The sequence below is a fragment of the Pipistrellus hanaki genome (assembly GCF_964339955.1).
Source record: "Pipistrellus hanaki genome assembly, chromosome: 9".
Taxonomy (NCBI): Eukaryota; Metazoa; Chordata; class Mammalia; order Chiroptera; family Vespertilionidae; genus Pipistrellus; species Pipistrellus hanaki.
The window spans coordinates 63,409,199-63,432,998 of record NC_140511.1 but is presented as its reverse complement, the minus strand read 5'-3'; the positions used below and the strand labels follow the sequence as shown (position 1 = coordinate 63,432,998).

At 38.4% G+C, this 23,800-nt stretch overlaps 1 protein-coding gene across 1 annotated transcript; it reads left to right on the top strand.

Moving 5' to 3' along the window:
- Window positions 1–1,263: 1,263 nt before the first annotated feature.
- Window positions 1,264–23,334, top strand: LOC311627562 (membrane-spanning 4-domains subfamily A member 14-like; the record flags this gene model as incomplete). Its single annotated transcript, XM_084894067.1, has 6 exons — window positions 1,264–1,395; window positions 2,938–3,066; window positions 4,219–4,269; window positions 5,345–5,494; window positions 8,045–8,143; window positions 23,275–23,334. The coding sequence occupies 6 exons, from the start codon at window positions 1,264–1,266 to the stop codon at window positions 23,299–23,301; spliced, it is 588 nt and encodes a 195-aa protein (XP_084750193.1). The 3' UTR covers window positions 23,302–23,334.
- Window positions 23,335–23,800: the final 466 nt, after the last annotated feature.

Sequence of the window (23,800 nt, the reverse complement as noted above, 5' to 3'; positions counted from 1 at the left end):
AAACTCCACAGGATTCTGATGGTCTGCCAGTTCTACTTAGAATTTAAATACAGACTTGTCCCACATTTTTTGTTTAAATTGTTGTGTTTTACTGTAGGCACATAAATTAAAATTTACCTGAATAAACATTGGCAGAAATATGTTGGGTTGAGAAATACATACCTTCTCTGATGTTTGGATGTAAACAAAACAATGAGGCAGTCTATTAAAAAAATAAAATAAACAGAGGTCACATTCTGCGATAATTTCTATACAACAGTGGTTTTCAACCTGGAATGATTTTGCTCCCCAGGAAGCAAATTTGGCCATGTCTGGAAACATCTTACAATGCATCTTACTCCCCATAACAAAGAATTATCAGGCCCCACATGCCCGCAGTGCCAAGGTTAAGAAACTTGCTATGTGAGGTTGCCACAAACTAGGAAATGCTCAATATAATATTTGTACATAGTTTTTTTTGAAATCATTTGCCTTTATGATTTAATAATAAAAAAATAGCAAATATGGGAATATAAAGGATTAATGTGGAAAGAAATATTCCAAAAAGACACTTTATATTATTTTAATTGTATCATTTGAACCAGGAAGACCTTGAGTAGAATTAGTTTTCCTAGTCTTTGTAAAAGCTAAAATATGCTCTAGTAAAGTGGCAACTACAACTAGGCCATCTTAATGACTGATTTTATACTACAAAGAAATATGGTTAAACAATACAGGAGACAATTCATTAACTACAAGTGGGAACCTGCTTCTGAAAGAGGGTGGAAGCATGGTTGAATAGAAATGGCACAGATTTTGGAGACAAAAACGGAGTTTGACTCCTTCCCCATGTGATCTCAGGCAACTTAACCTTTCTGTACCTCAGCTTCAGCACTGCAAAATTGTTAAAATATTTTCAATATATGTTAAAAACAAGCACTTGTACAGCACCTAGAGCATAGTAAATATTCTATACATTTTAGTTCCTTTATATTTCATGAACATAGATACTGGAATTTATTTTTATGTTTACTGGCTATTTCTAAATAAATTTATTAAGGAGTAAGTCTTGTGGATAACTGGATTCTTCACCAGGAAGGTAGGGGGCTAGATATGCTCTGGAATTCTAAGACTCTATGACTTAATGGTTCTGTGGTTCTAGTACTGACTGGAGAAATCTCTATGGGCTCATTGCTAGGGACTTCATGTAAGACTGAGGGAAGACCATGATGGTGGCTACAATGTTCATTCATTCTGTCTTTTTATAGAGTTTGCCATTGAATCATGGAATCCAAGGTCAAAAGATCGGCCAATACCATCACTATCCAACCAAGAGAAACTATACTAACTGCATTTCCCTATTGGCCTAATAGCTCTCTGCTGGATTTCCTCAAAGGAGAGCCAAAAGTCTTGGGGGTAAGTCCTCTCCCATCCATGGGTCTCCCTGGAAGGGAGTAAAGAGGTTATTTTTCTATGTATATCTGCCTAGAAGCTTTTCAGGAAGGGAGTGGGCTCTTTTCTCTCTTCCTTCAGCCACAATCTATCCTTCTTGATTAATCATAAATACTTGTAAGTCATTTGCTTGTACAAGTAATTAGATCATCAGTAGAAGAGCCAATAATATAATTTCCCTTTTATAAATAAGATAAATAAAAGTTTAGAAACACACACAGTTTGCTTCATGTCTTAGAAATATTTCTGAGGTCTTATTTAACTCTGAGAAATAGAATATTTACCTATAATTACAAACTCCCCGACCCTGAGGAAATCCTCACACTGTTTCATGAAGAATTAGTACTATATTTGAATCAGCAGAGGGATTATAAGAAATCAGTGTAATTTTCCCAAATATTTTATTGAGGAGGCGACATCAGGTTTGGTGGCACCTCTGAGCTTGGAGCAAAAGCCATTGGAAGAAAGCTTAAACTTCCACTTCATGCAGTTAAAGACATTGGGAGTTCTTTTAAAAAAAATATTTTATTGATTTTTTACAGAGAGGAAGGGAGAGAGAAAGAGAGAGCCAGAAACGTCGATGAGAGAGAAACATTGACCAGCCACCTCTTGCACATCCCCTACTGGGGATGTGCCTGCAGCCAACGTACATGCCCTTGACCAGAATCGAACCTGGGACCTTTCAGTCCACAGACCAACGCTCTACCACTGAGCCAAACTGGTTTCGGTGACATTGGGGGTTCTTTAAAAATCACATTCAATGCTCCAAAGTCAGCCACAAAGTGGACATTATTATATACAAACAATTTCAGTCATAAATGCACATACAAGGGACAAGAGTAAATTCACTACTTGTGGTAGGCACAGTGACACAGAGGTGTGGCCTGGGGACAAAACCTGGAATGCTGAAGGAACAGCTCTGTCCTGAGAAGAGCCCTGACCCTGCATGACCACCACAGAGTTCCCCTCCCTGCAGAATGATTAAGTTCACTAGGTTACTCTTCGCTCTAGTCAGGCTGCTGCCTGAAGAAATGAGACACAACCTCACCCAAGTCTCTCTGCTCTGCATCAGCGATCTTCCTAAATTATTAGAGAAGATCGCAATCCCAAAAACATACAGTGAATGTGGGAAATGTGTGTGTGTTTGGGGAGTGGGGATAATAACAGGATGCAGATGCTACAGAAGGGAAAAAATATAAGGATGAATAGTTTATAGTCTCTGTCTCAGGAAGAGGACATATACTCAAATTTGTCTGATACAAGATAAGTTGGTAACCCCAGGAGATATAGCAAGTAGTGATGCAGAAGAGTAAAGCATCTGAACTTGAAGGATCCAGGCAAGCATGATGAGGAAAGAGACAATAGGCCCCCTGAAAATCTGAGAGTGGTTGGTCAATGGAAAGAGGAATGCATTAAGGAGCTTAAAGGGAAGCCCAAGGGACCTGGGAGGGCAGGTTCAAAGACTTTGGCACTTGAGACTTCATGTACCCTTTTCTCTCTTCACAGGCTATCCAGATCCTGCTTGCCTTGATCATTATGGGCACTGGAATTATATTTGCAGTTAATGTCTTCCTTTTTTCCCAAACATTTCCACTTGTTTTCTGCACAGGATATACATTCTGGGGAGCATTTATTGTGAGTACTGTCAGGAGCTTTAGAAAAATTACTATAAAGATTGTCTTGAATCCTGGGATAATGAATCCCATGAACATGGTCCCCAAGGAGACCAGGCCTTTCCCCAGTAAAAGTGACTATTTGGAACACTACACTATCATCATGCGGGTGGGCATGAAAAGATCTGTCTCACTTAGCAGCAGCATTTATAGAAGATAAATTTGGTATTGTCCAGTTTACACTACCAGTAATTCCTATTGATTCTGCAAGGGGTAGTTGACAAGTACTCCAAGCTTCTTCATGATTCCAGTAAACGACCTCGGATTTTAGGAGCCCTGTGGATGCTTCTTATAAAACATTAAGATTTGTATTTATGGTATCACTAAAAACTGCCATCTATACAATAACTACTACATTTTGTGAACATCGGAATGTTGTTCAAGCATCTGCAGAAGATCAGCAGAGACTTCAACATTTCTTGAAGTTCAGAGAATAGTTAGTATACACTGTGTTCATTACACTGCTGGTACAACTATAGATGGGACAGTAAATATTTGGCATTCTTGCATCAGAAGAAAATAGATTAATTTGATGCTTCCTTTGTCATGGTGGTTGCTTTGAAAAATGTACTTTAATGGGAAAAATCACGGAAAGAAATTCTCAACAGAATTACTAGAAATGGCCTTTTCTGTACTAGTTGCTTGTTGTGTGTGCAGTACAATAAGATATTTCTTCAATTTCCCCCCCAAAATGGCTGAGATCATTATACGAGGTTCTGACCTCAATATCAGCCTTTCCTTAGAGAGTTCTGCCCTGAGAAAGTCTCCTTCTGTCTGCTCAGAGAAGACATAGTTCACCTTTCCCTTTTTACAGACCCAGAGCCCAGGATTATTTTTTGTTCTGGAGCCCAGTGGGGCCAAACATTTGAGAGAACTACCTTAGAACTTAAAGAGGGGCCTGCTTCTCCCAGCTGATCCTAGCAAAGAGTCTTCGGACAGTGCTGAACATCTTTTACATCAGTGTTACCCTCCTCTTCTGATGCTCTGGTGGGAAGACTAGGAGTTTTGGGAGAATCACAGACAAATAAATTAAAATAAAATCTCCAAAGTAAACTATGTTGTAAGGTGGTGAAATCTATCACCTGTTAACTTTTGTCTCTTTTCTTTTTAAAAGTTTATTGTTACAGGATATTTCTCAGGACTCAACAGGAAGAAAATAAGTCTGGTAAGTCATTTTTGTGACTTTTTTATAATTTAAGATTATCTACTTGCTTTATCTCATCTTTGTGTATAAAGCCTTCAGGAATCTAAGGGTCTCTCAGGAAAATCTTTTTACACCAAATTTGCAGTTCAAGTAATTCCTGTTTGTCAGCATCACCTTTAACCCTACATTCTTCTACTGGTTCCTCATTCTCTGGTCAACTAAACTGAAAGAGTTGCTTATTAGAAACCATCCTATAACTCAACAATATTCAACCTCTGTGCCACAAAAAAAAACTTTAAAACATGCAATACCTGACTATTTAGTCATGGACACTGACCTCTTTCTCTTTAAGTTGTCAAATAAAAAAATGACAACAGCCAACATAACAATATCCATCTGGTGTGAATCAAAATTATACCTATTATTTTGTCAGATTGGCAAAATATATTTTTTGGTGTACTGTAAAATTTTAGTAATTAGTTTCTTTGTGCAATGAGATGTAAAAGGTTGAAAATCACTGCTATAAGTCAAGGGTGCCTAATTGGAAACAATTTGTGGCTCCTCTCCCACCTTCACCTTCCCAGGGGCTTAAGTCAGTGTCTGACACATAGCTGGTGCATACTAAGTATTTATTAAAATAGGTAAATAAATGTATACTAAAATTAGATGTCATCACTTTAATTTTTAAAGATACAAATTGAGATTCCACAGGATTCAACTCTCTTATATGAGGTCTTAGTTCACTATACTGAGAATCAGATCAAATTATAAGGCTGAGATAAGTTCTACACACTATTTTGCTTATCTATTGTGAAAAGTGTTGCATCTGAATTAAATAAACATTCCTTAAGTATTAACCATAGTGAATCTTTACTCCACTCATTCTCTTTCTTGGCTTTCTGGCTTATATCAAAGCAGATTGTCTTCTGACTTTGATGAATCAGGATTTAAGTTAATCAAGCCTTTTAAGCAGACTGACCTGATGGAGCAGTATATCCTGGAGGGGTATCTGGAAAGATAAACACATTAAGAATTTCTTACGAGGTATTTTGGTTTGGTTTGATTTTTAAATTATTATTTCAAAAAACTTTTCCAGGGGCAAGAAATCGTGTTCCTGAATGTGATCAGTTCTTTGGCTGCGGTGACTGGAATCGTTCTCACCATTATCAGCTTTCAATATCAGTACCACTACTGCAAGCTGCCTTCCCTCGAAGGAATATGTGTTATAGGTAGAGTCCTTTACAATGTAAGTAATCTCATTCTCTACGAAGAATCTGTGTGATTTTATCTGAGCTATAGTAACGATGCATCAATTCATTAATTTTTATCTCAGTAATTGATGCTGTATCTACATTTGAACTGAATGTTGAGAACCATATTGTGATTTAACAGCCACAGTGTTTGGATTTGAAATCCTTGTTTTGTCACTTGTAACCTTGTTACCTTGGCCTAACATTTTGTCATCTCTGAGCCTCAGTTTTGCTCCTGTGGAAAATGAAAACCATAGGATGCCTACCTCATTGGGTTGTTGAGAGGATTACTTACATTATAATACTAGCTGGTATAGTGTAGTCAATAGGTTCTAGCTATTACCATTAGAGTTGACATGGATTGGATTAAAATTTACCTTTTCAGCATTAATAAGGAACAGAATGATCTAAAACATTTACTCAATACTAAAAACAAAATACAGTGGGAGAAAGTATTTAAGTCACTTAGTCAAGTATGCTAGTAATTTTAGAAATAATTTTATATAAATGTAGCAATGTTATTCATTAAAGCAGATTAGAGGTATCTTTACTAGGAGATATTACTGTAGGTATAATTTTATGTATTTATCTAAAAAGCACTCAATGAGATTATTTTTATGCATGACAATAATTCCAAAAGGCATTTCCTTCTACTCCCCCAAGCAAATCCTGGGGTTTTATTTTATTTATACCAGCCACATCTTAATGGCTTTGATCCTATATAGTTAATGAGATTTGACCCATTTGTGTGGAAGTAATATCATGAGAAACTGTCTCTCCCTATGAAGAAGGAAAGGAAATAGAGCTATCAGTTATTCAATGTGAGATCTTATTTAATTCTCATAATCACTCATTAAAGGGAGTCTCAGGGTGTTCCCATATGTTCTGAGATAAATTCCTGACTTAGAATCATAAAAGGGTATTAAGGAAAGCAAGGGACAAAACCTGGTCCTAATTAGGCAAACAATATTATTTGGCATTATAATTTGTACTCTTTTCCTAGTGGACAGAAGGCCACTACTATACATTACTTTAGTATAAACCAGGAAGAAATGTACTCTGGAAGGGTTAAGTCCCCATATAAATGAAACTCTGCTGCTTACTTGCCCACACGTGGTCTGGTATTGCAGGATTAGTCTCTGTATACAGAATCGTGGAGGATTTCTTCCAAGACTTCCCTTGTATAACTCCACGATTCCTTGCTGTAATGATTCCTCACATCATAAACTAAAAATGCCAGAACAGTGGGCTTTAGACAACTCTTGGACTTTTGGATTGACCTCTGTTCCAAAGACCATCCATTGTCTACACTGAAGCCAGTCATCACTTCAAAAGGCAAATCTGAGGACATAAGTCAATGGCTTCTGGTAAACATATAATTAAGATCCCAATCTTAAAAGGTTTTTAGGACCCTGTAGAACCTATCCTGCCTATCTTCCTGACTTTATTCCAGGCCTTTATCTTTCTCACTCTATTCTCTTGCCACTTTCTGAAATTCCTTATTGTGTCAAGTGCTCACTGTCCCAGGACCATAAGAGCAGCTTTTTCTTGCTTCAAATTTTTCCTAGCCTACTACCTACCTTTTTCCACCTACTCAATGAACTCCTCCTCATTCTTTAATTTCAGTATAAACATCACTTTTTAAAGGAGGTCCTTCCTGATTACACCTCTACCCTCAATGCAGACCTCATCCATTCTCCCGTGATAACTATGCAGTTTCCAATACTTTTTCATAGCACTTAACACAATTTAGTAAATAATTACCTAATTACTTGTTACTGTCTGCTTTCCTTACTATGACAAAGTTCCACAAAGACCAAAACCAGATATCTCATTCAATAGCTAAAGGCAGTGAATTCACAGTAGGCACTTCACACCTATTGGTTTACCAACAAATGGGTTATATCCAAGCTTTGAATATATTGAAGAAAAATCAAAATTCATATAGACTCAGTCACTGTCCAAGGTTAAGTGTAACCTTAGACCCTATTGCACCCCACTGTTTCTGTTTCCAGTGTCTAAGGTTTTTGAACACCGCACTATTCCATGCTGCTTCTTGATCTAAAGATTACCTTAAAGCAGAGTGTGCAAAAATAGCAATAATCAGACTATGTTCAGGCTGAAGATATGTTTTAGTTGATTTATACAAGTAAATAAATTAACTGTAAAATTTCACATAAAAATATGTATATCAGGCTTCCCTGGGAAAGAAAAATGATGAGGTATCATGGAAACCATATTCCTATGTGGTAACTATTGCCTAAAACTGAGTAATGTATGAATCCTATAAATACCTTTACTCTCTACCGTCTTCCCTCCTGTTTCACTCTTTTAAGATGGTTGCCTGGCCTCTATATGCATTGGAGTTAGTTCCTCCTGCTTATCAGAAAGATATAAGATGAAAACTGTTCAATCACTGATGGCACATAATAATAGGAGTTTTGCTTTACTTGGTCATACAGTGTAAGTGGTCCTTGGTTTAGATCTTTAAAATGGAGTAGCTTTCATGCCAAATGCCATTTATTTATCCTGATTTTTTTTTCCAGGGAATTTTGTCTGTCTTACTGATCCTCATCATAGCAGAGCTCAGCATCTCTGTGACTATAACCTCCTTCAGAAGCAAGTGCTGGGCCAAGTCAAATGAGGTGTGTACAATGTTGTTATGAGAATGGTTCCCATTGGAACAATCCAATGTGATGTCTGGTCTATCAGAGTGCAGAGCAATGTTCTCAGATGATGAACTAAAACTTTCCACTTTAGGAAAAGCTTAAAATGGAAGGCCCTCGCCGAAACTGGTTTGGCTCAGTGGATAGAGCATCAGCCTGTGGACTCTAAGGTCCCAGGTTCAATTCCGGTTAAGGACATGTACCTTGATTGTGGGCACATCCCCAGTAGGGGGCGTGCAAGAGGAAGCTGATCGATAACTCTCTCTCATCGATTTTTTTTTAAAATTAAATTATTATCTGTGTACATATCTTACCATTGCCCCCCCCCCCTCCCATACATGCCTTCCCTCCCCAGAGTTTTGAGTCCATTGGTTATACTTATATGCATGCATACAAGTCCTTCGGTTGATCTCTTATCTCCCCCAGATCTCCCTACCCTCCCCGCTGCAATTTAACAGTCTGGGTATTGCCTTCCTGTCTCTATATCTATCTTTTGGCTCATCAGTTTATAATGTTCGTTATTATCCATAAACGAGTGAGGTCATGTGGTGTTTCTCTTTCATTGACTGGCTTATTTCATTTAGCATGATGTTCTCCAATTCCATCCAGGTTGCTGCAAATGATAAGAATTCCTTCTTTTTTATGGCAGCATAGTATTCTAATGCATAGATGTACCATAGTTTTTTGATCCAATCACTTGCTGACGGGCACCTAGGCTGTTTCCAAATCCTAGCTATTGTAAATTGTGCTGCTATGAACATGGGGGTGCATATATCCTTTCTGATTGGTGTTTCTAGTTTCTTGGGATATATTCCTAGGAGTGGGATTACTGGGTCAAATGGAAGTTCCATTTTCAGTTTTTTGAGAAAGCTCCATACTGTTTTCCACAGTGGTTGAACCAGTCTACATTCCCACCAGCAGTGTACAGGGGTTCCTTTTTCTCCGCAACCTCACCAACACTTGTCATTTGTTGATTTTTTGATGTTGGCCATTCTGACAGGTGTGAGATGGTACCACATTGTTGTTTTGACTTGCATCTCTAGGATAATTAGTGACTTTGAGCATGTTTTCATGTGCCTCTTGGCCTACCTTCTGCCTTCTTTTGAGAAGATTCTATTTAGGTCCATTGCCCATTTTTTAATTGGCTCATTTATGTTCCTTTTATTAAGTTGTATAAGCTGTCTGTAGATGTTGGAGATTAAACCTTTACCAGTGATAACATTTGCAAATATGTTCTCCCATACAGTGGGCTTTCTTGTTGTCTTGTTGATGGTTTCTTTTGCTGTAAAGAAGCTTTTTATTTTTATGTAGTCCCATTTGTTTATTTTCTCTTTAGCTTCCATTGCCCTAGGGGCAGTATCAGTGAAGAAGTTCTTTTGGCATATGTCTGAGATTTTGCTGCCTGTGGATGCCTCTAGTATTTTTATGGTTTCCTGTCTTATGTTTAAGTCCTGTATCCATTTTGAGTTTATTTTTGTGTATGGTGTAAGTTGGTGATCTAGTTTCATTCTTTTGCATGTATCTATCCAAAATTCCCAACACCATTTATTAAATAGATTGTGTTGACTCCATTGTATGTTCTTGCCTCCTTTGTCAAATATTAATTGAGTATAGAGGTTTGGGTCGATATCTAGATTTTTTATTCTATTCCACTGATCTATATGTCTGTTCTTGTGCCAGTACCAGGCTGTTTTGACAGTCTGCTTGTTGCTTTACTGTCTCTATATCTATCTTTTGGTTTTGTAATACAGCTTGAAATCTGGTATTGAGATACCTCCCACTTTACTCTTCTTTCTCAGGATTGCTGTGGCTATTCGGGGTCTTTTTTTTTTGTTCCAGATGAATTTTTGGAGAGTTCTTTCTAGGTCTGTGAAGTATACCATAGGTATTTTAATGGGGAATGCATTGAACCTATAAATTGCTTTGGGAAGTATGGCCATTTTGATGATGTTGATTCTACCAATCCATGAACATGGTATGTTCTTCCATCTGTTTACATCTTCCTCTATCTGTTTTTTCAGTGTCATGTAGTTTTCCACATATAGGTCTTTTATCTCCTTAGTTAAGTTTATTCCTAGGTATCTTAATTTTTTTTGGTGCCATGGTAAATGGGATTGCTTTTTTAGTCTCATTATCATGTACAATATCATGTCATCTGCAAATAAGGATAACTTTACTTCTTCTTTTCCAGTTTGGATGCTTTTTATTTCCTCTTCTTGTCTAATTGCAATGGCTAGTACTTCCAGTACTATGTCAAACAGGAGTGGTGAGAGTGGGCATCCCTGTCTTGTTCCTGTTCTTAAAGGAAATGGTTTTAGTTTTTGCCGATTGAGTATGATGTTGGCTGTGGGTTTATCATATATAGCTTTTATTATGTTGAGGTATGATCCTTGTACTCCACCTTGATGAGAGTTTTTATCAGGAAAGGGTGTTAGATTTTATCAAATGCTTTTTCTGCATTAATTGATATGACTATATGATTTTTATCTCTCAATTTGTTTATGTGATGTATCACATTTATTGATTTGCGGATATTGTACCATCATTGCATTCCCAGAATAAATCCTACTTGGTCATGGTGTATGATCTGTCTGATGTTCTGCTGGAGCCGATTTGCTAGAATTTTGTTGAGGATTTTGGCATCTATGTTCATGAGGGATATTGGCCTGTAATTCTCTTTCATGGTGTTGTCTTTATCTGGTTTTGGTATTAGGGTGATGCTGGTTTCATAAAAGGAGCTTGAAAGTGTTCCTTCCTCTTGGATTTTTTGGAATAGTCTGAGGAGGATAGGTTTTAGTTCTTCCTTGAATGTTTGGTAAAACTCTCCTGTTAAGCCATCTGGCCCTGGGCTTTTGTTTGCTGGAAGCTTTTTGATGACTGCTTCAATTTCTTCCCAAGTCACTGATCTATTGAGATTTTTAGATTCTTCCTGATTGAGTTTTGGAAGGTTGTATTTTTTAGGAATATTTCCATTTCCTCTAGGTTGTCCAGTTTGTTAGAATAGAGTTGTTCATAGTATTTTGTAACAATCCTTTGTATTTCATCGGGGTCTGTTGTTATTTCATCTCTTTTGTTTCTGATTTTGTTTATTTGGTTCCTCTCTCTTTGTTTCTTCATTAGCCTGGCTAGAGGTTCATCAATCTTGTTTATCCTTTCAAAGAATCAGTTCTTGGTTTTGTTGATCTTTTGTATTGTTTCTTTGATCTCTATGTTGTTTATTTCTGCTCTGATTTTTATTATTTCCTTTCTTCTGCTTACTCTGGGCTTTTCTTGTTGCTCTTTTTCTAACTATTTGAGTTGTAGAGTTAGATAATTTGTTACCATTTTTTCTAGTTTTTTGCAATAGGCTTGTAGAGATATGAACTTCCTTCTCAAAACTGCTTTTGCTGTGTCCCATAGATTTTGGATTGTTGTGCTTTCATTGTTATTTGTTGCCAGAATGTTTTTAATTTCTTCCTTCATTTCTCTGGTAACTCAGTCCTTATTTAGTAGCATGCTGTTTAGTCTCCACGTGTTTGATTTCTTTGGATTATTTTTATTGTAGTTAATTTCCAGTTTTATGTCACTATGATCTGAGAAGATACTCTATATGATTTCTATGTTCTTGAATTTGAAGAGACTTTGCCTATATCCCATCATGTAGTCTATCTTTGAAAATGACCCATGTGCACTTGAGAAGAATGTATATTCTGTGGCTTTGGGGTGGAATGTTCTGAAGATGTCAATTCTGATCTAGTGAGTCATTTAGGATTGATGTTTCTTTGCTGATTTTTTGTTTAGATGATTTTTCCAAAGGTGACATTGGGGAATTAAAATCTCCTACTATGATTGTATTGCTATTAATCTCTCCCTTAATGTCCTCCAGCAGTTTTTTTTTTTTTTAATGTATTTGGGTGCTCCCATATTGGGTGCATATATGTTTACCATGGTTATTTCTTCTTGTTGGATTGCTTCCTTTGGTATAATGAAGTGGCCTTCATTATCTCTTGTTATGTCCTTCACTTTGAGATCTAATTTGTCAGATATAAGTATTGATACCCCAGCTTTTTTTTTTTCATTTCCATTCTCCTGGAAACCTTTTTCCATCCCTTCACCCTCAGTCTGTGTGCGTCCTTTCTTCTGAAATGGGTTTCTTGTAGACAGCAGATATATGGGTCTTGTTTTCTTATCCAATTCGTTACCCTATGTCTTTTGATTGGAGCATTTAATCCATTTACATTTAAAGTTATTACTGATAGGTACTTATTTGATGCCATTTTTATTCTATCTCCATGTGTTCCTTCTTCACTTCCTATTTCTTTATTTTTACAGTAGACCCTTTAGCATTTCTTGCATTGCTGGTTTGGTGGTGATAAATTCCTTTAGTTTTTTTTGTCTGCAAAGCTCCTGATTTCACCTTCAATTTTGATTGATAGTCTTGCTGGGTACAGTCCATTCTTGGATTCAGACCATTCCTTTGCATGACTTGGTATATTTCATTCCATTCCCTTCTGGCCTGATAAGTTTCCATTGAGAAATCAGTTGGTAGTCTGATGGGGGTTCCATTATATGTAACTTTATGTCGCTCGGGCTGCTTTTAAGATTCTTACTTTGTTACTGGTGTTTGCCAATTGAATTATAATGTACCTTGGCTTCGGTATTTTGGGTTTCATTTTGCTTGGGACTCTGCAATATTCTTTTATTTGTGTGGGTTTTTTCTTCTCTATCTCAGGAAAGTTTTCTGTCATTATTTCTTGATACAGGTTTTCTATGCCTTCCTCAGTTTTTTTTCTCTCTCCTGGAACTCCTATTATTCTTATATTGTTTTGCTTTGTATTGTCTCAAAGTTCCCTTAAGCTCTTCTGCTTTTTAATTTTTTTTTTTTTCCCCAGAAGCTGCTCTAATTGGGTATTTTTTTTTTCCATCTTGTCTTCTAGCTCACTGATTCGGTCCTCTGCTCTTCTAGTCTACTTTTGATGCTTTTTATTGAGTTCTTTACAGTAGTGATGTCATTTTTTATTTATTTTTGGTTCATCTTCATTTCCTCTTGGTTCTTACTCATATTATCAATTTTGTCTTCCATTCTTTTCAGCCATCTTATGACCATTACTCTGAATTCTTGCTCTGGTAGTTTGCTTGCCTCTAACTCGTTTACTCCTTTTTCTGGTGTCGCCTGCTTTTCTGTCAGGTGCGGGCTATTTCTTTGTCTCCCTATGGACCCTTTTTCAGGATGTCTGGTTATGCAGTTCTCTTTCTCTTGCGTTGATTTAAAGGCACAAAATACAACACTACCAGGTACAACACAAAAGGCACTGAACAGAAATGTATTTGTGATATTAATAACCTCTAATAAAAGTGACCACTAGAGAAAGGCAAATTAGGGGATAGGAAAGAAAGAAGAAAAGTAAAAAAAAAGAGGGGGGATGAATAAAAAGATAGACAGAAAAAAAGTAGTGTTGAAATGAAATTGCGAAACAGGAAGAGAGGGAGGGAGGGGGAGAGAGAGAGAGAGAGAGAGAGAGAGAGAGAGAGAGAGAGAGAGAGAGAGAGAGAGAGAAGAAACAGACTAAGAGAGAAAAGGGGTACAAACTATATATATGTGGAGAAAATTCCAATAGAACAACCACTAATCCCAGCAAATGCCAGCAACAGTACTTGGAGATTAATACAAACTACAATACCCACTAATATCAAGCAGGGCAAGGATAAACAGAAGCAAAAAAACAAACAAAAACAAAGCAGTTAAAAAATACTAAGGAACAATAACAACAAAAGATATGCATATCAATCTCACTAAAAAACATAAAAATTTGATATAACCAACATTCATGCAAACAACAACAAAAGGACAGAGAGGAAAACAGGTTTTTTTTAGTTTGTTTTGTTTTTTAAAGAGTTAAGATAGTGAAGAGAGTGGTATGTATGCACTTAGAGCAGGGGGTTGGAAATTAGGTATATAAGTATGGTGAAAATTTTAACAGGAGGTATACAGAAAGAATAGGGGAAATCTAAAGCAGGAAAGGGTTAAGATAAACAGTTCACGAAAAGGGGAAAGGTTAGGAAGAGAGTGATGGCATAAAGGTCGAGTTGAGATAGGGTTGATCAATGCTATACTAGAGATGAAAATAGAATGAAGAACACTAATCCCAATGTAAAATAAAGAGAAAATAAAATGGTACTTAAAAAAAAAAGGAAACAAAAATGCAAAATAGCAGTAGTAATAATGATGATTGAAACTTCAAAATGTAATAATTGAAAAGGTAAATTCAAGTGAGAAAAAAAGAGAAAAATTTGTTTCTTAAGTGAAAGATGTAAAAAATGAAAATAAAATAAAAGATGTAAAAAATGAAAATAAAATAAAACATAGAAAAATTAGCATAAAAATGTGCAGTAGTGAAGGTCATTCACTTCCTATGTTATTCTATATGGCACACCTGTTTCTCAGTCCAGACAGTATTGCAGTTCCCTGCGTTCCACTGCACCTCAGTTTTGTAAGCTAGTCCTTAATTTTAAATAGGCTATTTCTTAGTTATTTGTGTCAGTTTATTTTTGATTAATTAAAAGTAATAATAAAAAAAAGTCAGTTTGTAATTCAGCCCCTAGGTGGCAGTGTTTCTGGATTGACTTCCCCATCTTTTTTGGCTGCTCTAGCCTTCTTTCTCTATGACACTCTCTATAGTTTGTTGAGGTGGGCAGCCTTGGTACTGGATCCCAGATGGTCTCTTCCTGCTTTGATCCCCTGTTTCTAGGAAAGCAATTTCTCCCTGCAGTCTCCGAGGATATGCCAAACCTGGCAGTCCTTCCCTAGTACTCAGAAGCAAGGGGATGAAGGGGATCAGGTGCAGGATGGGTCTGCGCCAAGGTGTCCAGATGTTCCACTTTTGGCAGGACAGTCTCAATTCTTAACAATTTACCCCGCATCCCTTGGCATTTTAAAAAAGTCCCAATTTTTGGGAAGATCATGCCAAACCCAGTACTGGGTCTTGCAGCGTGCGATTCTCTCTGCAGTTGCGGCAGCTGCTGCTGCCGCAGCGGGGACCCAGATCCCTCACGTTATCCCTGGCAAACTCTGACCTTTCTGTGGGTGATTGAAGAATTTCCTTGAATCCACATGTTTGCGCTGATTGGGGCATCACAGCTGTTCAGTGGTCTCCACTGTTGTGGGTTTTTCAGGCCTCAGATAAGATCCTCTTTTCTTTGTAAGATGGAGTAGTTTTCCCTCTGAGCCCAAAGCTCCGGGAGAAGTCTCTACCACAGAGCGGGCTGCTCAGTTAGGAAAACCTGTCCAGCAGACCTTTACCTTCTCTTAGCATTCTGCTATCCCTTAGTTTGCCAACTAACACTCCCCGAGTGACTTTCAGGCACTCCATCTATCTGCTCTGGGACTAGGATCAGAACAGGTCCATCTGTTTGGCCACCGTTTTGTCTCTCCTACACTTGGAATTTTAAATTAGTACTCTTTGTGTCTGGGTTTTTTTTTTTGTTTGTTTGTTTTTGTTTGTTTGTTTTTTCTTCACTCAGTAACATGTTTTAAGATTCATCTATGCCATTGCATGCATCAATAGTTTGATCCTTTCTTTAAAGGTTTTTTTAATTGATTTTCTTTTTTAGAGGAGAGAGGGACAGAGAGAGAGAGAGAGAGAGAGAGAGAGAGAGAGAGAGAGAGAGAGAGAGAGAGAGAGAAACATTGGCTGCATCCTTCTGCATCCTGCACATCCCCTACCAGGAATTGAACCAGCAACCCCTTGGTATACTGGATGCTCAACCAATTGAGCCATAGTAGCTAAGGCTAGTTTGATCCTTTTATGTAAGGATATACCACAATCTGTATACCCATTTACTTTTTTAAAGGCATTTGAGTTATTGTGTGAACATATGTTTTTATGCCCCTTGGTGTGTTGTATCTATGATTTGATTGCTAGGTCCTATGGCAAGTGGATGTTTATTAAGAAAATGCCAAACATTTCTTCAAGCTGACTATACCATTTTGCATTCTTATCAGCAATATATGAAAGATTCAGTTGCTCCATAAAATCAGCAACATTTGGAATTTTCAATTGTATTAATAATATAGAATATAATCAATTCTAGTGATTATGTAGTGTGCATAGCTTTAATTTTCATTTTTCTGATGGAAAAAGATGTGATTATTTTTATGTGCTAATTGTTCATTTGTATATCTTTTTTTGAGATGTGTCCGTTCAAATATTTAGTCGTTTTTTAAATTTAAATTTTATTTTTTAATTTAAATTCTTTATTGTTGGAAGTATTACATATGTCTCCTCCCCTCACTTCTTTGAGCTCCCCCCAGCTACTCCCATCCCCCAGCACATGGCCTCAATCCCCTACTGTCTGTGTCCATAGATTATGCTTATATGCATGTATATAAGATCTCTTACCTACCTTGCTCCCCTGGACTTCCCTCTGAGGTTGGATAATGTGCTCAATGTTTCTGGATTTATTTTTGTTTTTAAGTTTATGTTGTTCATTATATTACATAAATCAGTGATCTCATGTGCTATTTATCTTTCTTCGACTGGCTTATTTCACTTAGCATAACGCTCTCCATGTCGATCCATGCTGTTGAAATTGGTAAGAGTTCTTTCTTTCTTTCCCCGCCCCCCAGCAGATTAGTATTCCATTGTGTAGATGTACCACCAATTTTTAATCCACTCATCTGCTGATGGGCACTTACGCTGTTTCCAAATCTTAGCTATTGTAAATTGTGCTACTATGAACATAGGTGTGCATATATCCTTTCTGATTGGTGTGGGGCATGTTTATCTCTTTTCTGCATCCATCACGGAAAAGGAAACAGTCTGGTTGCTGAGTGTAGGAGCTGGGGATTAAGAAATTAATGAAAGAAAGAGCAAGATGCATAAATAGATTTATAAAGCTGGGAGCTAGGTGGGCTGCCATTCTCTCTGATGGAGAGGCAGTGAGCACACTGAGACACACAGCAGGTTTATTTTATAGGATCAAAGCAGCTTATTTGCATTTTTAAGTATGCCCTAGCATTACTGTATTTACAAATATAGACCCGCCCCTGCCGACACCTGGACAAAGGTTAAGTCAGAACTAAATAACTCCCCTCCCTCACCCCCCCCCCCCGCCTTCTTGTGGGGGGGTGTAACCGGGAACACAACTCTGCCAGTGCCTCAGGCTCAGCTGACAATTTAAAGAAATGTCCATGTGCCTTCCCAGGGGGCCCTCTGCAGATTGGTGTTTCTGATTTCTTGGAATATAGTCATAGAAATGGCATTGATTACTGGGTCAAATGGGAGTTCCATTTTTAATTTTTTGAGGAAACTCCATACTATTTTCCACAGTGGCTACACCAGTCTGCATTCCCACCAGCAGTGCATGAGGGTTCCTTTTTTCCCACATCCTCATCAGCACTTGTCATTTGTTGATTTGTTGATAGCCATTCTGATAGGTGTGAGATGATATCCACGTTGTCATTTTGATTTGCGTCTCTCAGATGATTAGTGACTTTGAATGTGTTTTCATATGTCTCTTGGCCTTCTGTATGTCCACTTTCAAAAAATGTCTATTTAGGCTTCTTGTTCATTGTTTTTAATTTAATAAATCTTTATTGTTCAGATAATTATAATTGTTTCTCCTTTTTCTCCCCATAGTTCCCCTCCACCTGGTTCCCACCCCATCCTCTACCCTTACCTCCCCCCCCCATATTGTCCTCATCCATAGGTATATGATTTTTTTTTTTTTTTAACAGAGAGGAAGGGAGAGAGGTAGAGAGCTAGAAACGTAGATGAGAGAGAAACATCAACCAGCTGCCTCTTGCACACCCCCTACTGGGGATTTGCCCGCAACCAATGTACATGCCCTTGACCGGAATTGAACCTGGGACCTTTCAGTCCACAGACCGACGCTCTACAACTGAGCCAAACTGGTTTCGGCAGGTGTATGATTTTTGTTCAGTCTCTTCCCATCTGAGAATTATCAATCCACTCCCATTCTATGCCCCTAATTCTATTACATTCACCAGTTTATTCTGTACCTCTGATTTTTAATTCACTTGATTTTTAGATTCACTTGTTGATAGATATGTATTTGTGATCATAATTTTTATTTTTACTACTTTCTTCTTCATCATCTTCTTAAAGAATACCTTTCAGCATTTCATATAATACTGGTTTGGTGGTGATGAACTCCTTTAGCCTTTTCTTATCTGTGAAGCTCTTTATCTGCCCTTCAATTCTGAATGATAACTTTGTTGGACAGAGTAATATTGGTTGTAGGTTCTTGCTATTCATCACTTTGAATATTTTTTGCAACTCCTGTCTGGCCTGTATAGTTTCTGTTGAGAAATCAGCTGACAATCATATGGATGCTCCATTGTAGGTAATTAACTATTTTTCTCTTGCTGCTTTTAATATTCTCTCTTTGCCTTTTGCTCTTGACATTTTAATTATGATGTGTCTTGGTGTGGTTCTCTTTGGATTCCTTTTGTTTGGGGATCTATGTGCTTACAAGTTGTAAGCCTATTTCTTTCACCAGGTGGGGGAAATTTTTAGTCATTATTTAGGTTTTCAAGTATTTTGCTCTCTCTATTCTTCTGACACCCCCATAATTCTGATGTTGGTATGCTTGAAGTTGTCCCAGATGCTTCTTACACTATCTTCAAATTTTTGGATTCTTTCTTCTTCTTCTTCTTCTTCTTCTTCTTCTTCTTCTTCTTCTTCTTCTTCTTCTTCTTCTTTTTAAATATATTTTATTGATTTTTTACAGAGAGGAAGAGAGAGTGATAGAGAGTTAGAAACATCGATGAAAGAGAGTCATCGATCAGCATCCTCCTTCACACCCCCCACTGGGGATGTGCCCGCAACCAAGGTACATGCCCTTGGCCAGAATCGAACCCAGGACCCTTCAGTCCACAGGCCGACGCTCTATCCACTGAGCCAAACCGGTTTCTACTTGGATTCTTTTTTCTTTTAGCTTTCTCAGTTGAGGTTTTTTTTTTTTTTTTTTTTTTTTTTTTTGCTTCTTTGTATTTTAAATCTTTGACTTGATTCTTGTATTCCTCTAGTTTGCTGTTGGGTCTCTATATAATATTTTTTATTTCAGTCAGTGTATGTTTAATTTCTAGTTGGTCCTTTTTCATATATTTGAGGGCCTCATTAAATTTATCAGCCTTTTTTAGGAAATTCTTGAAAAACCTTATAACTGTGTTTTTGAACTCTATATCCATTTGTTTGTTTTCCTCCATTTCTTTCATTTGTGATCTGTTTCTTTGTCTCTGCATTTACGCTGCTTCTCTGAGTTGATATGGTGGCTTTGTGTACTAAGTGTCCTATATGGCCCAGTGGGTTGGCCTCCCAGTTACCTGAGGTGGACACTCTTGGTGCACCCCCTTGTGGACTGTGTGTACAGCCTTGTTGATACCGTATTTTGCGGCGTATAAGATGACCCCCTAATTTGTTTGGGCCTATATTCACTGTATAAGACTACCCCCCACTTATGAGGCAACACCAGTTCTATTTTTAATAGACCGCCTCTCTGACACTGGCCAATCTGAGGAGGCTTTTTACTAGAACACAGTGTAGCTTCGGGTACAGAACATGTACACTGTGTTCTAGTAAAAAGCCTGCTCAGATTGGCCAGAGTCAGAGAGGCGGTCTATTAAAAAAAGAACTGGTGTTGCCTTGGAAGTGGGGGGTAGTCTAATACAGCAAATATAGGCACAAACCTATGTTTTAACTGTAAAATTAGGAGGTCGTCATATATGCCGGAAAATACGGTAAATAAATCCCAGATACCAGGCCTCCATCTGGGTCACCAAGTGACGTCGCCAGCCTGAAACCCACCACAAGCCCCTCACCCAGGCCTCCCATGCCCCAAGGGAACCCCCACCCTGATCTGAGGCATCCTTCAGGGAAAACCTGCACCCACCCGTGCACCAGGCTTCTATTCTATCAAATCCTAACAATAATATGCAAATTGACCATCACTACAACACACAAAATGGCTGCCCCCATGTGTACAGAAGTGGACAGCTGGGGAGGGCAATTGAGAGCGACTAGACCTGCAAATGAGGGCAGTTGGGGGTGATCAAGCCTGCAGGGGAGGGCAGTTAGGGGTGACCAGGCCTGCAGAGAAGTGCAGTTAGGGGCAGAAAGGCTGGCAGGAAGCAATTAGGCAAAAATAAGGCTAGCAGGGGAGTGGTTAGGGGGTGATCAGGCTGGCAGGCAGAAGCGGTTAGGGGCAATCAGGAAGGCAGGCAGGCAAGCAGTTGGGAGCCAGCAGTCCTGAATTGTGAATGGGATGTCCATTTAGGCCCGATCCTACTGGCAGTTGGACATCTCTCGAGGGGTCCCAGATTGGAGATGGTGCAGGTGGAGCTAAGTGACACACATCCCCATGCGCGAATTTCATGCACCGGGCCTCTAGTATACATATATCCAAGATCCGGTGCATGAAATTTGTGCATGGGGGGAAAGGGAGTGTTCCTCAGCCCAGCCTGCACCCTCTTCAATCTGGGACATTCCTCTCACAATCCAAGACTTCTGGCACCCAACTGCTTGCCTGCCTGCCTTCCTGATTGCCCCTAACTGCTTCTGCCTGCCAGCCTGATCACCCCCTAACCACTCCCCTGCCAGTCTGATTGATGCATAACTGCTCCCCTGCCTGATTGCCCCTAACTGCCCTCCCCTCCAGGCCTGGTCACCCCTAACTTCCTTCCCCTTCAGGCCTCATCCCCCTATCCCCAACTGCTCTCCCTTGCTGGCCTAATTCCCCCAACTTTCCTCTTCTGCTGGCCTGGTCACACCTAACTGCTCTCCCCTGCAGGCTTGATCACTCCCAACGACCCTCCCTTGCAGGCCTGGTCCCTCCCAACTGCCCTCCCCTGCTGGCCATCTTGTGGCAGCCATCTTGTATCCACATTGGGGTGGCCATCTTTGACCACATGGGGCAGCCATCTTGTGTTGGAGTGACAGTCAATTTGCATATTATTCTTTTATTAGATAGGATACACACACACACATACACACACACACACATACACACACACACACACACACACACACACACACTGAGGAGCCAGATTATTATGATCTCTGAATGCATAATAATCTGGCCACTCAGTATATATATTAGAGGCTCAGTTCATGAATTCATGCATGGGTGAGGTCCGGCCAGCCTGGCCAGGATGAGGGGACATGGGTGATTGGCTTGCCTGCCTGCTGGTCTAATTCCTGGCTCAAGGGGACAATTTGCATATTAGCCCTTTGTTATATAGAATGTACACTGAATGTCCAGATTATTATGTGTTCAGAGATCATAATAATCTGGCCACTCAGTGTGTGTGTGTGTGTGTGTGTGTGTGTGTGTCTGTGTGTGTGTGTGTACATATATATATATATAAATTTCCCACCTTCTTTAATCTATCTATGTATTTGTTTACTATTGGAAAAGGAGGATAGAGAGTAGATAGGCCTGAGTTGGTGATTGGAATTAGTGTTAAGCTATTAGTAGAAGAAGTGAACAAGTGAAGAGAGAAAAAAAACAGAAGCAAAAACAAACAAACAAACAAACAAACAAAAAACTAGCCAATAACCAAATAATAACAAGACAGAAAGGAAAAGGAAAAAAAAAAGAATATGGATAGTGAAGAAAGAGAAGAGAGAAATGTTGAATGGGTTTCAGAGCAGGGGAGAGGAAATTAGATATTTAAGTAAGATCAATTTTTAACAGAGAGTAAAAAGAAAGGGTAGAAAAAAACTAAAGCAGGAACAGGGTAAGAGAAACAGGACTAAAAGGGGGAAAAGTGATGAAGAGAATGTTGGCATATAGGAAAAATTGAGATAAAGTAAAGTAATGCTAAATGGAAAATCAAAATAGAATGTATATATAACACTAACCCTAAAATAAAGTAAAATAAAGAAAAATAAGATAAAATAAAACTTTAAAAAAGGGTAAAATAATAGTATTAATACTAATAGTTAAAAATAAAATATAATGAAACAATAGTTGAAATAAAAATATAATAAAAAATAAAAATATAAATAAAAATATAAAGAAAAATATTAGTTTTTTAAGTAAAAGATAAAAAATAAAAATATGAAGTAGTGAAGGTTGTTCACGTTCTCCACTGCTCTGCTTGGCACATCTTTTTTATTGTAGGTAGTGTGAGCATAGTATTGAAGTTCCTTATGATTCACTACTCCTTTGTGTTGTAAGCCAGAATCCTATTTTCAAGCAGGTGGGATCTCTCTGCTGTCTTTGGTTCTCAGTAGGTCTTTAGTTGTATTTACACATAAAAGTCAATTTCTGCTATAGCCCCTGGGTGGCAGGGCTTCTCTCTTAATATCTGGAGCTAAAAGGCCTTTCTGCTCTGGCTCTGCTCGCAATTCTGTGCGAGACTCTATGTGGGACTCTTTGCAGCCAGTATAGTACTTCAGGCTGCATCCTGGGTCCAGTCCAGCTGTGGGTTAATATCTAGAATCTCCTTCTGCCGGCAGCCCTGTGGACCCCCTTCCACATTTGAGGGCTACATGGACCCCAACATACATGAATTTTGTGTGTGTGTGTGTGTGGGGGGGGCAATCTTTCTCTGAGGCTTTAGTTCCCACTGGGCATGTTTCTCCCTCCAGCTCAGATCCCAAATTTCACCTGTCTTTAGGCAATACCAGCTGTGTTTAATTCACAAGTTCTGTGTGGATGTTTTTTTTTTGTTTGTTTGTTTGTTTTAATAGATTTTTTACAGAGAGGAGGAGAGAGAGATAGAGAGCTAGAAACGTTGATGAGAGAGAAACATCGACTAGCTGCCTCTTGCATGTGCCCACAACCAATGTACATGCCCTTGACCGGAATCAAACCCAGGACCTTTCAGTCTGCAGACCAACGCTCTACCACTGAGCCAAACCAGTTTCGGCTGGGTGGATGCTTTTTGATTCAGCTGTTCCTTCTGCTCTGTGAGAAGGCATAGGGCCTGTCAGCGAATTAATTGTAGTCGATTTCTAATTTATTGCCATTGTGATCTGAGAAGACATTTAATATGATTTCTATCTTCTTGAATTTGAAGAGACTTAGCTTGTATCCTAATATGTGGTCTATTTTTGAAAATGTCCCATGTGCACTCAAGAAGAATGTTTATTTGTTTCTTTCAGGTGAAATGTTCTGAAGATATCAATTAATTTAACCTGATCTAGTGAGTTGTTTAGGACTGCTATTTGTTGATTTTTTGTCTAGAAGATTTATCTAGTGATATCAATGGGGTTATGATTCTATTGCTGTGAATCTCTCCTTTAATATCTTCTAGAAGTTGTTTTATGTATTTGGGTGCTCCTGTGTTGGGTGCATATATGTTTACCAGTGTTATATCCTCTTGTTGTATTTATCCCTTTAGTATTATGTAGTGGCCTTCCTTCTTGATATGGCCTTCACTTTGAGGTCTAATTTGTCAGATGTAAGTATTGCTACCCCAGATTATTTTTCATTTCTGTTTGCCTAAAATTTTTTCCCATCCCTTCACTTTCAGTCTATGTGCATCCTTTGTTCTGTAGTGGGTCTCTTGTAGACAGCATATATATAGGTCATGTTCTATTATCTATTCAGACACTCTATGTCTTTTGATTGGAGCATTTAATCCATTTACATTTAAGTTTATTATTGACTAGAGGCTTGGTGCATAAA